The sequence below is a fragment of the Prionailurus viverrinus genome, chromosome E1 (assembly GCF_022837055.1).
Source record: "Prionailurus viverrinus isolate Anna chromosome E1, UM_Priviv_1.0, whole genome shotgun sequence".
Classification (NCBI taxonomy): domain Eukaryota; kingdom Metazoa; phylum Chordata; class Mammalia; order Carnivora; family Felidae; genus Prionailurus; species Prionailurus viverrinus.
This window is the reverse complement of record NC_062574.1, coordinates 12095823-12110084: the sequence shown is the minus strand read 5'-3', so window position 1 is coordinate 12110084 and position 14262 is coordinate 12095823. Positions and strand designations below refer to the sequence as shown.

Below are 14262 nucleotides of genomic sequence, written 5' to 3'. Positions count from 1 at the left end.
TTTCCGGCTCTTACTTGAGGGCCGGTGGGGTGCACACGGTGCTCCTAGGACAGCCACCTAGCTGGATATCCTTTGGGGGCTGGAAGGTGACAGTCACTGATAACGGCTCATCTTTTGTGTAGACAAAGGAGGGCGAATTCACGCTCTCTGCTATGACATCTGGAATCCGGCGGAATTGGATCCAGACCATCATGAAGCACGTCCACCCGACCTCTGCCCCGGACGTGACGAGGTAAGACCCGGGTGCCCGAGGGAGCCGCCTTCCCCTCTGGCCGCCGCCCCGCTCCCTTCCGAATCTGTGGCTCCTTTGGGACCCAAGCTCGCACCTGTCCTGGCACAGCCACCTCCTTCCACCCTTCGTCCCACCATCGGCTGGCCCCACACGGTCTCCCTTTGGCTTCCTGGTTTTTTGCCGCAGGTTACCTTTTCCTCCTTGAAGCCTGGCCGGTGTAGCTGCACAAGTAGTGTCTGTGCCCCTGTTGGGACTGCACCTAGCAGGAGGAACCCCTCTGGCCTGGGCGCTGGGCAGCCCTGGAGCCACATTCACGGGCCACCAGAGCATATCTTCTTCTTGGTCTTTTTGCTTCACTCCTACATCTGTTGGATTTGTACACAACCAGGAAAAACTTATTTGAGATTCCGCATTAGAGCTTGAGTTGAAAAACTCATTCTTCCCTCACGTTGAAGTCTCTGTGGTTTGTACCTCGTGATTTGCATGTCACATGCCTTCCTCCTCTGCTTTGAGGGTCAGAAACCCATTTTCATTTTAAAAGAAAGAAGGTTCTGGTGTGGGGGGCTGGTTCCGTGATGCCCAGAACTTGAGTGTTCTCACCTGAAGACTTCAGAGCCCCACCCTGTCCTGAGACCCTCTTGTTCCCACTTTTCAGGGCAGGTAGTTTGAATGGCTCTTCAAGTGTCTTTCTCGTGTTGTTGGCCGCTACTGGGCTGTGTGCCCCTCAGAGGCCTGGGGCAGCTGTGGCCATGCCAGGTCTCTGTCAAGGCCTTGCCTCTGTCCTGGTGACACTGCACCTCTTTGAACAAGAAGGGAGGAAGAGAGCGTTCTCTCTTGTGTTTATTGGCATTGTTAGTTCCTTCATTTATGAAATGAACAATTTTGAGTTGTTTCTGTCAGTAAGACCAGGCATTGGTGGCCAGGACAAGCTCTCAAGGGTCCTATTAGGAGAGCTGGCGTATTTGTTAATGGGATGTCCCCTGCCTGCAGAGATGAAGGGGGCACTCTCGTCCTCACTGGGCCATGTCCCTTGGCGGCCTCTGGCTGCCCCCTGGCTCTCTCCCAGCCAGGAGCAGAGACTAAAGCTTTACAAGGTCAACACCCTGAGCACCTTGAGGAAGCCCCCATAGCAAAGCAAGAAAGGCACATCGGGGTTCTCTGGCAAGGCTGCTGCCACGGTGACGTGGGTGGTGGACAAGAGAGGACCGTCCTGGCCCCAGCGTTCCCCTGCCTGCTGTGTCCCAGCCGGCGCTGGCTGCTTGTCCAGGGCCTGGCCCTGTGTGGGGACCGAGGGTCCCGGCTGGGGGAAGTCACCTTTGGGATGTCACAGGGCAAGCGTGTGGCTTTGGCCTCAGAACATGTGTGAAGTGACACACTTGAGCACACACGTGTGCACACGCCTCTCCTGAGAGGCACCTTCTAGGCTGACATTCACAGTTCCCTGCCGCAGTCCCGTGCTGGCTCTGTGCAGGGACTGCAGGCCCACAGGGGCCAGGGCTTTTATTTGTGTGGGAAGGTTGACTTAGTGATTGTCTTCCTGACTAGAATTTACTTCAGATTAGCACATCTCAAACTTATGGGGGTCCTCACTCTCCCCCCGTTTTCAGCCTTTCTGCTTGTTTTATGTCAGCTTTTATGGTTTGAGAAAAACTTGGACTTTTTTTTTAAGCACTTACAGGTGGTCCAAGTCCCAAGAAGGTACTAGAAACAGATACGGACGTCAGAGGCACAGGTTTGAGCCAGGCGCCACAGTCCCCCTGTGTCTGTGGCAGAGAGTTACAGGGGCATCCTGCCTGGGAGCTGGAGGGGCTTCCTCTCGTGGTGCTGCAATGGTGGCTGCCAGCTCTCCGTGCGGGCGTGACACCTTACACAGTTGTAAGCCCGGGTCAGCTCTCTGCTCAGTGGCATCGGAAGGTCCTCTCTGGAGAACTGTCATTCAAATGCACATGTGATCTTAAATGGGGAACCTGCAGGTCCCACCACCCTGAAGCACTTGGGACAGATGGCCAGAGCATGGTGACGACCATGTTCTCTTTCCCCGAGGCACCTCTTTCCCAGGCTCCCTTCTCTTTGACCCCCACTGTCTTTAAAGACAGGCGCTCCCTGGAGCATTGCCACCCCCACTCCCACCACCCTCACTGGCCCTCGCGGCCCTGAGTGGCTTACAGCTCTATTCTGCTAGCTGGGGCAGGACCAGAGGCCACCCTGTTCAGGCTGGGGACCTTAAACTGCCACAACTCATGCTCCCACCTCACCCCTGCTCAGGTGGCATCCTCTCTAGAAATCTTTGCTCTGGGGCATATTAGATAAAGGCATGGATTCCTTGCTTGGCAAGCAGAGGTGCCCTTGAATCCTGCTCCCCTCTCACTTCCTGCACGGGGTGGGCCGCTGCATGGTGCGGGCATGTGCCTGCCACCTGGGCCATCTCTCTCACTTGGCCACAGCGGTCTCAGGCCTTTCACTCTCTGATCCGTCACACCAGCCCCCGCAGTGGTGTTCCTAAAATACAGACTGTTTGGTTTATTTACTTGTTTAAAAACCCTTGAGCCTTGTGAGAAAAGTGGTTGGATCTCGTTCATTCTGTCATCCCTTCCTGGTGCAGCCTGATGGGGTCTCCATCATGAAGCTCCGCTACAACATCTCCTGTGTCAGAGGACCCTCCGAGGTTGAGACTGGAAACTTCTGAGCCATCTGTGGCTCTTCCTTTCCCATCCCCACACAGAACCCGGTTTGGGTCCCCCCCCCCCCCCCCCCCCCCCCCCATGGAAGGGACATGGGCAAAGGCAGTGTTCTTTCCTCCCTTCTCCTGCGGGAACCCTGGCTGCACAGAAAGAAAACATGGTGGAGCTGGGTGCCCCACCTGGATGGGTGGCTGTCACCAGGAGCCACACCTGACAGGCTCTCCGCCCCTCTCCCCCAGCTCATTGCCAGAGGAGAAGAACCGGAGCAGCTCCTCCTTTGAGACCTGCCCAAGGCCGAGTGAGAAGCCAGAGGTGGAGCGTGGAGAGCCAGACCCCGAGCAGAAGCGGAGCCGGGCTCGTGAGCGGAGGCGGGAGGGGCGCTCTAAGACCTTTGACTGGGCCGAGTTCCGCCCTATCCAGCAGGCCCTGGCCCAGGAGAGGGCCAGCGCCACTGGGGCCTCTGACGCCCACCCCGAGGCTGAGGCCGGTGAGCTGGAGCGGGAGCGTGCACGGCGGCGGGAAGAACGCCGTAAGCGCTTTGGAATGCTCGATACTGTGGACGGGCCGGGCACTGATGACACGGCCCTGCGGATGGAGGTCGACCGGAGCCCAGGGCTGCCTATGACCACCGACCTCAAGACCCAGAACGTCCATGTGGAAATTGAGCAGCGGTGGCATCAGGTGGAGACCACTCCTCTCCGGGAAGAAAAGCAGGTGCCCATTGCCCCCCTGCACCTGTCCTCCTCCGAGGATGGAAGTGACCGGCTCTCCACCCACGAGCTGACGTCTCTACTGGAGAAGGAGGTAATGGGTGGACAGGTGACCGGGTTCCCTGCGACGGCCTTCCCCAGCACCCACTGTGCCTGGTGGTGGCCTGAATGGTTCAGCCACATAATATTGAGGGAATGTGGTCCCTCCTCTCAGGGACTTGCAGGCCACTCAGCGAGACAGACACACGGACAGACAGGTCCTTAGAGTACAGTGTAGGCACTGAGAGGTACGGGAGAGTGCCAGATCGTGCAGGGTGGCAGGGAGGGGACACCAGGCTTTCTCAGAAGGAAAAGGCATTAGCCATATGGGGGGGGGGGGAGGGGAGAAGAATGCCATATATAGCCGGAGGTGGCCAGAGACTAGGCTAATGGGACCCAGGGCCCAGGTGGGTCCTTGTCCTACCCTGTTTGAAGCAGGAGAGGGGCGTAAGCAGAGTTAGGTTTCCACATTTGGTAGGCGGCCCTGGTTTGAAGGGGCCAGAGCTGGAGGCAGAGACGAGCCAAGCCCCGAGGCTTTCGCAGCAGCCTGGTAACCACTGATGGGAACTGAGGGGGGAGTGGGGCAGGTAGCAGGAGGCAGAGGCTGGATTCTAGCTAGTCAGGTAGATTCGAGATGTAAAACAGAGGCCCCAGGTGACAGGATTGCTGCCCTGCCACCGACTTGAAGGCTGCCCTCTGGGATGCAGAGATGAGCCAGTCCCTGCGTTTGTAACGGTGTACTCGTACATGAAAGCATGTCCAGAAATCAAATCTGGGAAACTCCATAGTGAATTACTAAGTCTGAACGGGGAGTTTCCTGGACAAGAAGGTCCAGCAGTGGACGGCCTTCTAGGAGCACTCAGCAGCAGGATGTTTTAAATGTGTTCTTTGACACGAGTCGCCAAGTGAAGTGGAAGGGTTGTCACTTCGGCCTGCCTTCATTTCTTACCTTTTTCCTGTCAAGTTCACAAGGCTGACCTTCATCGCTAACATCGCCACTTTAATTTCTTTTCCATTTTCTACACACATTAATATAATAATAAAGCCAAGGTGCAGTAAAACAGTTCAAACTCCCATTGCTCTAAACTGTCAAAATGGGCCTGCTGGCCTGCAGGCCACACATGTCAGGCCACGAATCTGCTGTAGACAGCGGAGTCGGAAAGCCAGGAGTCTCTGTACCTCCCACAGCCTAGCCTGGCGGCGCCTGGCTCATCCATTGCACATGCAGCTTCCGCTTACCACAGCCGCTCCGGCGGGCGGGCCGGGGGCGCCCACACCCGGCATCCAGTAGGCACCGAAGGAGTGTTTGGAGAACAGGTGGATGGGTGAATGACTGGATTCAAAGCCACTGAAAGCAAGAAGAGTGTGACGTAGCTCGCTTGCTTCGTACGTCTTATGGAACCCTTCAGGAACCCTTTCTGCAAACAGAATTTTGTATGGAATCTGTTATATAAAAGTGGTCAAACGAGTTGTTTCGGTGGAAGCTTGGAGTGAGGGCTGCCCCAGGGCATCAGTGGCCACTGAAGAGACCAGAAGGACCCCAGCAGGGTGGTCGTCGTTTTCTTCTTCTTCTTTTTTAATATCTACTTTTGAGGCGGGAGAGGGGCAGAAAGAGAAAGAGAGAGAGGGACAGAGGATCCAAAGCAGGCTCTGCACTGACAGCAGTGAGCCTGACTTGGGGCTTGAACTCAAAAACCGTGAAATCGTGACCTGAGCCAAAGTCGGACATTCAACTGACTGAACCACCCAGGCGCCCCAGGGTGATCTTCTGACAACAGGCACAAAGCCCTCATTTGCTGGTGGGGTCTGCCCATCACATCCTTATAGGGATGTGGGAATTCTGTGGGTACCCAGGGAAAAGTCTCCTGTTGTTATCTATGGCTTGAGCTGGAACCTTCAGTTCCAAGTGCTGCAGGTAAAGACGTGATCAGCACATGCACTGAAATGTGGCCACATGGAAGGCCAGCCGGGGAGTCCCAGCCGGACTCCGGCCCAGCTGGAGCTAGAAACACCTCTGTGGGGGCACCCGGATGGCTCAGTCAGTTAGGCGTCCGACTTTGGCCCAGGTCACGATCTCACGGTTCACGAGTTTGAGCCCCGCATCGGACTCTGTGCTGACGGCTCAGAGCCTGGAGCCTGCTTTGGATTCTGTGTCTCCCTCTCTCACTGTCCCTCTGCCTCTTGTGCTGTCTCTCTCTCTCAAAAATAAACATTAAAAAAAAAGAAAGAAAGAAAGAAAGAAATGCCTCTGTGGGTCTGTGCTGTGCTGCTCTGTCTATTCATTGCCATCACTTTGCTTAAAAATGTGTGTCTTTTTGTCCACAGTTGGAGCAGAGCCAGAAGGAGGCCTCGGACCTTCTGGAGCAGAACCGGCTCCTGCAGGACCAGCTGAGGGTGGCTCTGGGCCGGGAACAGAGCGCCCGGGAGGGCTACGTGCTGCAGGTAGGGTTGAGGGGCTGCTGCGGCCCTCGTTCACTTGGCCTTCGGTGTGAAGGGCCCAGGCAGGCTAGGAATGTGCAAAACCTGGCTGAGCGGGGGGCAGCCTCTCCCCAGTGCCGCGCCTCTGGGCTCCTCTGCCGCAGCATCAGGGCTCTGTGTCGTGGGTCGTCTTCATTTTTCACCCTAGCATGACATTTTGGAGAATGTGCCTGAAACCTCTGTTTCTGAGGGGGTTTTTTTGTTTGTTTGTTTGTTAATGAAGTCATTCTAGTTGTCTTTCTTCTTGGCTCTCAGAGTACTTAATTATGTATTTATTATAAACGTCACATATTTGTCGTTTTTACTTGCTTTCACAATGGCAGTGTTAGGCCCATTTTACCAACTGAAGAAAATGAGTAACAGCCAGCCCAGTGCCTCCTTACCACTGTAAGTGGCAGAGCTAAAATTGGTTCCTTGTCCGTGACCTTGTGTGTCCCACAGCTGCAGGGCAACCTGGGACTATTAGCACTATCCTAGTGGCCCCGCTTCTTATTTTCTGCCCAGGCTGAAGTGTCGAGGGAAAGTGTGGTCGCCCAGCCATGAGCTGACTCCTCCAGTGGCTTAACGGGGAGCCTGATAAGAAGGGCAGCAGCCCGAGTCGTGAGCTGAGATCCAAACCCACGCCTCTCCGAGACTGGGGAGCTCCGTGCCTGCGTGCTGGCCAGCAAGCGGCGGGCACTGCCCCAGTGTGTCGCCAGGCAGGAGGGCGCCTGGACGGGGTCGGCCAGCATCCCAGGCCCTATTCAAGTTCTGGGGTACAAAACTACACACTCCTGCCCCATCCTGCTGACATGCTGCTGGGGAGAGGTGGTCGACGAAGGAGCATTGGGGAAATACAAGATGGGGTGATGGGGGGTGGGGGGGGGAACCTGAGCTCTTGGCCAAGGCTGAGGATGCGGCCTTCCAGTCAGGGTCCTGCCACTGACCAGTAGAAGCTGGTGCCCTTCCCCACGGCCTCAGCCTCCTTGCTTGTGGAGACTTAGAACTTGACCCCAAGGGCCTTTCCGTGTCTCAGTGACCCAGAGTCTCTGTGATACGTGGCTGTGTCGGCATTTCCAGACTGCGACACGCCGGTCGTCTTGGTCCGAGTCATGCCAGGCAGCACGTGGACCTCTGGGCAGAGTCTACCTGTCTCCGTGCCGTTTCTTGTTGCGTGTTCCCCTTGCCTTCTCTTTCTCCCCCAGCTGTGACCGTGGCCCTGGGTGTCTTGTGTGCCCTGGAACCCCTCCCCCGCCCCTTCAAGCCAAGTTATGGCCATGCCCAGGTCAGACTCTCAGGCACCAGGCACTGGTGATGGTGGGTGTCCCTCTTTCCCATAAATGTCACTCTAGGGCTTCCTGGGTCATTTCGTGTAGACCTTCCGGGTTCGGGGAGCATCTTTTTAAACCTGCACGAATTCACTTCACATCAGGTGGCAAAGAAACCAGCAGCAGATTTTGCACATTGCTAACCTCTAAGAACCTGCCTCCGTGTCTAACCTGGATGATTGCATGAGCCTGAGCCAAAGCCCCTGGCGAAGCTGGGCGGGGCTGGCCTTTCCGCTAGGTCTAACAACCGTGACTTTTAGCCTCCCTTGGCGCTTTGAACAGGCTTCTAACCAAGTCATTGGGAACGAGCAGGGGAGGGGGCCTTTGGGGTTGAGGGTCAGGAGGAGTCAGCCCCCCCGGGGCGGGCACTGCGCTGCTGGTGCTGGGGAGGAGGAGCCTGCATGCTCGGATGTCGTGGAGTGTAACTGTAACATAACTGAGTGTCACATCTGTGGCTTCCCTGCCAGCAGACCAGACCTAGAGCGAGCCACAGGCAGGCCAAATTCTTAGGCTGGGCTCTTCTCACTCTTGTTCATGTTCTCGTTTTTTTCCCCCTGCATTAATTAGTTCTGTCTCTTCTGCATGCCTTTCAGTTGGGGGAGTCTTGTTTCATTTGTGTTTTGTTTCTTGCATGCTTCACTTTCTTATTTTGAATTCCACAAAGGTTTGTTTGTTTCGTTGATGATCACGTTTTACTCCCTGGTTTCCGTTTCCCCCTCATTTTGTCTTCTTGCAGGTAGAGATTAGTTTTTCCTGTTACTGTAGAGGACGGGCTCCGCTTCCCAAAGGAACACGTTTCAGCTGTCACCTCACTGGCTCCCGAGCAGTGGCCTCCCTTCCTTCTCTCCCCGTCCTAGAAGGAAGTGCCACCCGCCACCCGCCACCCGCACCCCAGTCCTGGCTTTCTTAGGGTTTGTTGCCTAGAGCCAGGTACCCTTTGTGTTGCCAAACAAACAAACAAACAGATCCCGCCGCTCTGCTCCTCCCCCTGTCCTTCCCAGCGATCTCTTGTCCTCCGGTCTGGTCTTCGTTTTGCCCATCAGTGTGCTCCATTATTCAGTTTTGTTTGGTTTAGTTCTCCTAGAAGCCGCTTGGTTAGAGCCGTGTGATGTCCCTGTCCATGTTTTCTGTTTACCTAGAAGCAGCTACTTGCCAAAAAAATTAAGACGGTTTGTCGGATTCTTTTCTTAATTGAAAAAAAAAAATTATGCCGAGGATAAAAGGCAAACCCACCAAGGAGCTTTTCTGTGGTTGACCCTGGCCAGAGGTGTGACACTCAGAACGGGGAGGCCCGAGTGTTACTAACCAGTGTTTAATCGGTTTTTTTAAGACTGAAGTGGCCACCTCCCCATCCGGTGCCTGGCAGAGGCTCCATAGAGTCAACCAGGATCTCCAAAGCGAGCTGGAGGCCCAGTGCCAGCGCCAGGAGCTGGTCACGCAGCAGATCCAGTCCCTGAAGCGCAGCTACGGGGAGGCCAAGGACGCGATCCGGCACCACGAGGCCGAGATCCGGAGCCTCCAGGCGAGGCTCAGCAACGCCGCCGCCGAGCTCGCCATCAAGGAGCAGGCGCTGGCCAAGCTCAAGGGCGACCTGAAGCTGGAGAAGGACAAGGTCCGCGAGCAGCTGGAGGAGCGGCAGCACAGCGAGGCCGCGCTCAGCGCTCAGCTGCAGGCTAGCGAGCAGAAGCTCAAGGGCGCCGAGGCCCTGCTGCTGGAGAAGACGCAGGAGCTGCGCGACCTGGAGCTGCAGCAGGCGCTGCAGCGCGACCGGCAGAGGGAGGCGCAGCGGCTGCAGGGGCGCATCGCCGACCTCAGCCAGCAGCTGAGCGCCAGCGAGCAGGCCCAGAGGCTGATGGAGGAAAAGCTGCAGAGCAACTACGAGGCGCTGCTGGAGAGCTGCGAGAAGGAGAAGCAGGCGCTGCTGCAGAACCTGAAGGAGGTGGAGGACAAGGCCCGCGCCTACGAGGACCAGCTGCAGGACCACGAGCAGCAGGTGGAGGTCCTCCAGAAGGAGAAGCTGAGCGCCAAGTTCGAGGGCAGCGAGGTGGTACGCCAGCTGGAGGAGCGCCTGGAGATGAAGGAGGCCAGCATCCACAAGCTGGCCGAGCACGTCCAGAGCCTCAGGGACGAGCGGGACCTGATCAGGCAGCGCTTCCAGGAGCTGATGGACCGCGTCTCCCTGTCTGACGGGGACGTCGCCGAGCTCCAGGAGAAGCTGAGGGGAAGGGAGGCCGACTGCCAGAGCCTGGAGCACTCCTACAGGAGGGTGGCCGGCCAACTCCAGAGCATGCACACTCTGCTGAAAGAAAAGGAGGAGGAGCTGAAACACATCAAGGAGATGCACGAGAAGGTTCTGGAAAAGAAAGATCAGGACCTCAATGAGGCTTTGGTTAAAATGGTCGCCTTGGGGAGCAGCTTGGAGGAGACAGAAATGAAGCTCCAGGCAAAGGAAGAGATATTAAGGAAGTTTGTGAAGGAGTCCTCAGAAGACGCGGAGGAGCCGCGGAGCTGCCCGGAAGAGGCGGAGGACGGCATCGTGCTGTCGGGCCCACGACCCCAAGCCGCCGTCGCGCCTCCAGCCTTCCCACATCCGAGGCTCGAGGATGAGGATCCGGGGGCTGTCCCAGGGGAGGAGCGTGGTGACAGCAGCCCCAGGAGAGAAGAGAGTCCGGGGACCCTGAAGTCGGAGGTGCCCGACAGGGAGGGGCCCCCTCAGAGCACGACAAAACCCGACCAGGGAGTACCTGGCGTTAAAAGGCAAAGAATCCGGTTCTCCACGATCCAGTGCCAAAAATACACGCACCCAGATGGGTCCGAGAAGACCTGGACCAGCAGCACGTCCTCCGACACCAGCCAGGACCGGTCCCCCTCGGAAGAGAGCATGTCGTCAGAGGCCACCCCCAGCTCCCTGCCCGCGGCCAGCGACTCCGACACCTATCTCTCCATAATACACTCCCTGGAGACCAAGCTCTACATCACGGAGGAGAAGCTCAAAGACGTGACGGTTAAGCTGGAGAGCCAGCAGGGCCAGAGCCAGGAGGCCCTGCTCGCCTTGCACCAGCAGTGGGCCGGCACCGAGGCGCGGCTCCGCGAGCAGCTCCGCGCCAGCCTGCTCCAGGTCGGAGCGCTGGCCTCCCAGCTGGAGCAGGAAAGACAGGCGAGGGCGAAGATGGTCGAAAATCACGTCGGGGAGCTGGGCGACTTCCAGGTAAAGAACAGCCAGGCTCTGGCTTGCTTAGAAAACTGCCGAGAGCAGCTGCGATCCCTGCCGGTGGCCAGCCAGGAGGAAACACAGGACGCGGGAGCGGGCCCCCTGGTCGGCGTGGAGCACGCACCGGGCAGCAGCGTCCAGGCCGGGAGCCGCTGGCCAGCGCCTGCAGACAGCGGGGCGCAGGCCCAGCCAGAGGAAGGGGCTTTCTCGGAGGTGGGGAAAGCGACTTCACAGCCACTGCCCCGGCCTGAACTGAGTGAGCAGGAGCAGCTGAAACTCCTTTCTGACCAGATAGCCCTGGAAGCCTCACTGATCAACCAGATAGCAGACTCTTTACAAAACACAACATCGGATATCTCGCGTGTTCTGCACGAGATTTCTCAGTCAGGAAAGTCGCCACTGGAACCTGAAAGTGCTGCTGTCTGTCCTGGGGCCCCAGCGGACACCTGGGCTAAGAAGGTGCTGGTGGATGGCGAGTTCTGGAGCCAGGTGGAGTCCCTGAGTAAGCACCTGGGAACGCTGGGAGGAGAGGCGGCCGGTGCAGCAGGAGGCGGGCAGCAGAGCGTCCCGCAAGCCCTGGTCCCCGCCCTGGCAGACGCCACGTGGGTCAGGGCAGAGCTCAGCTTCGCCCTGCAGTCGGTGAGGGAGTCATTCCACCGCCGGTTGCAGAGCATCCAGGAGACCCTCCAGGGGACCCAGATGGCGCTGCAGCAGCACAAGCGCGCGCTCGGGGACATCCTGGGGGCCTACCGAACCCCCGACTTTGAGAGAGTGATGCAGCAGGTCTCCGAAGCCCTCCAGCTTCCCGCAGCCATTGAAGATGGCATGCAGGCATCCTGGGACTTGAGCCCGTTGGGAGAAGTGCTGAGTCCTCAAGAAGGAGCCGGCTTCCAGGAGCCCTTCTACTTGTCCACCCAGAGCTCCGGGGCCCTTGTTGCCATTCAGGAGGAGCTCGCCCTGCAGCTTAAAGATAAGGCCAGCCTCTTAGGGGAGATATCTGCCGCTTTAACCTCGCTTCCCCCAGTGGAATCAGTAAGAGATTGCCAGAAGCTTCTCCAGGCATCCCAGAATCTGTCCTGTAACACTTACTTGGGAGGCCTCGGTCAGTATTCTTCGTTATTAGTTCAGGACGCAATCATTCAGGCTCAGGTGTGTTATGCAGCCTGCAGAATCCGGCTGGAGTATGAAAAGGAGCTCCGGGGCTACAAGGCGTCCTGGCAGAGCAGGGGCACCTCCTGTCAGGAGCACGAGCAAGCGGTCGGGGCCCTGAGGGAGGAGTACGAGGGACTTCTCCGGAAGCAAAAGAGCGAGTACCTGGAAGTGATTGCCATCATCGAAAGGGAGAACGCAGAGCTCAAGGCCAAGGTCGCCCAGCTGGACCATCAGCAGAGATGTCTGGAAGAAGCAGAAAGCAAACACGGCGAGAACATGTGTGCCCTGCGAGGGAGGTACGAGGAGGAGATCCGGTGTGTGGTGGAGCAGTTGAACAGGGCGGGGGACACGCTGCAGGCCGAGCACAGCAGAGTCCTGAGTCAGCTGGACGCCTCGGTCAGGGACCGGCGGGACCTGGAGAGGCACCACGTGGAGCAGATGCAGAGCCTGGAGGACAAGTTCCAGCTCAAGATCAAAGAGCTGCAGACCATCCACGAGGAGGAGCTGAGGACCCTGCAGGAGCACTACGCCCAGAGCCTCCGCTGCCTGCAGGAGGCCCTGCACCACTACCAGGGGCGGCCCCCCGAAGCCCTGCCGGCCCCCGGCCCCCCGGGGGGCCCTCGGCAGCCCCCCTCCTCCAGCTGGCCCGCAGACCGGCCCCGGGACGCTCCGCAGCCAACCGGGGGAGAAGCTGACTCCATGACGGGGCTGAGAGAGCGCATCCAGGAGCTCGAGGCCCAGATGGACATCATGCGGGAGGAGCTGGAGCACAAGGACCTGGAGGGCAACGCGGCCACGCTGCGGGAGAAGTACCAGAAAGACTTTGAGAACCTTAAGGTTCTGGAGCATCACTTAATTTGCAAGGCAGTTGAGGGGCGGGCATCATGCCGCTTGTCTCGGGGGGCAGCGTCTGCCTCACAGGGCTCTCGGGGTACAGCCGAGACACGGTTCTTGGCTCTGGGTGACTGAACACGCAGAGTCAAGCTGTCCCTCCCCTGACCCCTCGCTGGCGTGCTGTGGTCTCAGAACAGGGCCTGGGCAAGGGTCTAGCCTCCTGCTCAACGTCCACCCCGCCCCCCCCCCCCCCCATCCCCCAAGGAGGACTCGCGGAAGGACAACAGGAGCACCGCGGGACAGGGAGTGTGATGTCCCCATCACCTCTCTGCTCTGTCCCTCTGTGTGCCCCAGCAGGGAAGCCTCTATTGTCCCTGTCCCAGCCTCACCCTCTCTTCTGCCCCTGAGGAACCCACTCCAGGCTGGTACAGATGCAAACCTGAGAAGCACCCAGGAGAAGGGGCCGGAGGCTCCCTCAGAGTGTGCCTCCTTCTAACTGTCCTAAGAGAGCAGAGCTGGGGCTCCCAAAAGATGGTGTCGACGGTCCCTCTCCCGTTCCAGCTCCCTGTGGGGACCTGGCACTTAATGGGCACTCTGTGAAAGATGGGCTTCTCTACTGAGCACGCCTCTCGGCCACTGGTGTCCTTTTCCGAGGGCCGAGAGGGATGACCTCTGCCCAGCAACTGTCCCCCACAGCCCACCGCATTTCACACTCTGCCTCATTAGGCAGAGTACCCAGGCCCTGTCATGTCAAGGTGACCTTCCCAAGCTCCCTGGGGCCTTGGGCGCATGGGCCAGTCCGGGTCCTCCCCCGCCCCCGTCGTAGCTAGAGGTGCCTGCCTCCGCCTGCCCGGAGCTTCCCCTCAGCTTCTCAGCACCCTCCTCCTGAGCTTCGCCCCATCCCTCGGGGCTGCGCGCAGTAAATGCCCAGGCTCCTCGCAAGACGTCCGTCCCCAGGCAGGTCCCTAGCGTGATGACGCCTCGCTCAGCCGGCGCCCAGAGCTGGCTCCCGCCACACGCGGGGCTGACGCTGCTGTCCGGCGGGCCGCTCGTCCCCGTGGCCCCGGAAGCGGAACAGAAACGTGCTGTGAGTCAGCGGTGTGGTCTTGGCGTCTGTGTGACGGCGCAGCCCGCTGACCACGGACGAGCACGTGTGGTCGTCGGCAAGCCCTCCAACGGCCGAGAGGCCGTTTTCACTGTTCTTTTAACAAAAGTGTACAGGTGACACCCCCTGTGGCACTCAGTGTGTGTGAGCACCGCCTGCAGATGGGTTCCAGGCTCACCTTCCAAAGCAACATGCACAGACACTGTTCCCTAGTGCCCTTCCGGGAGAGGACTCCGCTCCTTCCCGTGACGCCCAGCGGGTCTGTGTGGCCGGGCGCCTGGGCGCATTCACACCTTGTGTCACAGTGAACTGCTTCCCCTCCGAGTTCCGGCACAGTCCCTGTGCAGTGAGGCACTTTCAGCCCTGTGTCAGTCAGCTGGGCACCGATGAGGCCCAAACAGGTGACGTGATCCCACTAGTCAGCGAGAAGTCACGTTGGGGGCCTCTGGTAGCGTGACTCTGGGGACCTGGACGCTGCTCGTGCTGTGTATCCTCTGTCGTGTGCCTGTGAGC

The 14262-nt window shown here is 58.6% G+C and overlaps 1 protein-coding gene across 6 annotated transcripts in view; it reads left to right on the top strand.

Annotated features, from left to right (window-relative positions):
- MPRIP (myosin phosphatase Rho interacting protein) overlaps nt 1–14262 on the top strand; it is a 154019-nt gene that overhangs the window by 119974 nt on the left and 19783 nt on the right. For 4 of the 6 annotated variants that reach the window (XM_047832870.1, XM_047832867.1, XM_047832868.1 and 1 more), the window contains exons 13-16: nt 123–232; nt 3153–3717; nt 5988–6104; nt 8778–12647. In XM_047832870.1, the coding sequence (XP_047688826.1) occupies nt 123–232; nt 3153–3717; nt 5988–6104; nt 8778–12647 (4662 nt within the window). The remainder of the gene's footprint in view (nt 1–122; nt 233–3152; nt 3718–5987; nt 6105–8777; nt 12648–14262) is intronic. The other 2 variants (XM_047832871.1, XM_047832872.1) reach the window with 1 other exon arrangement.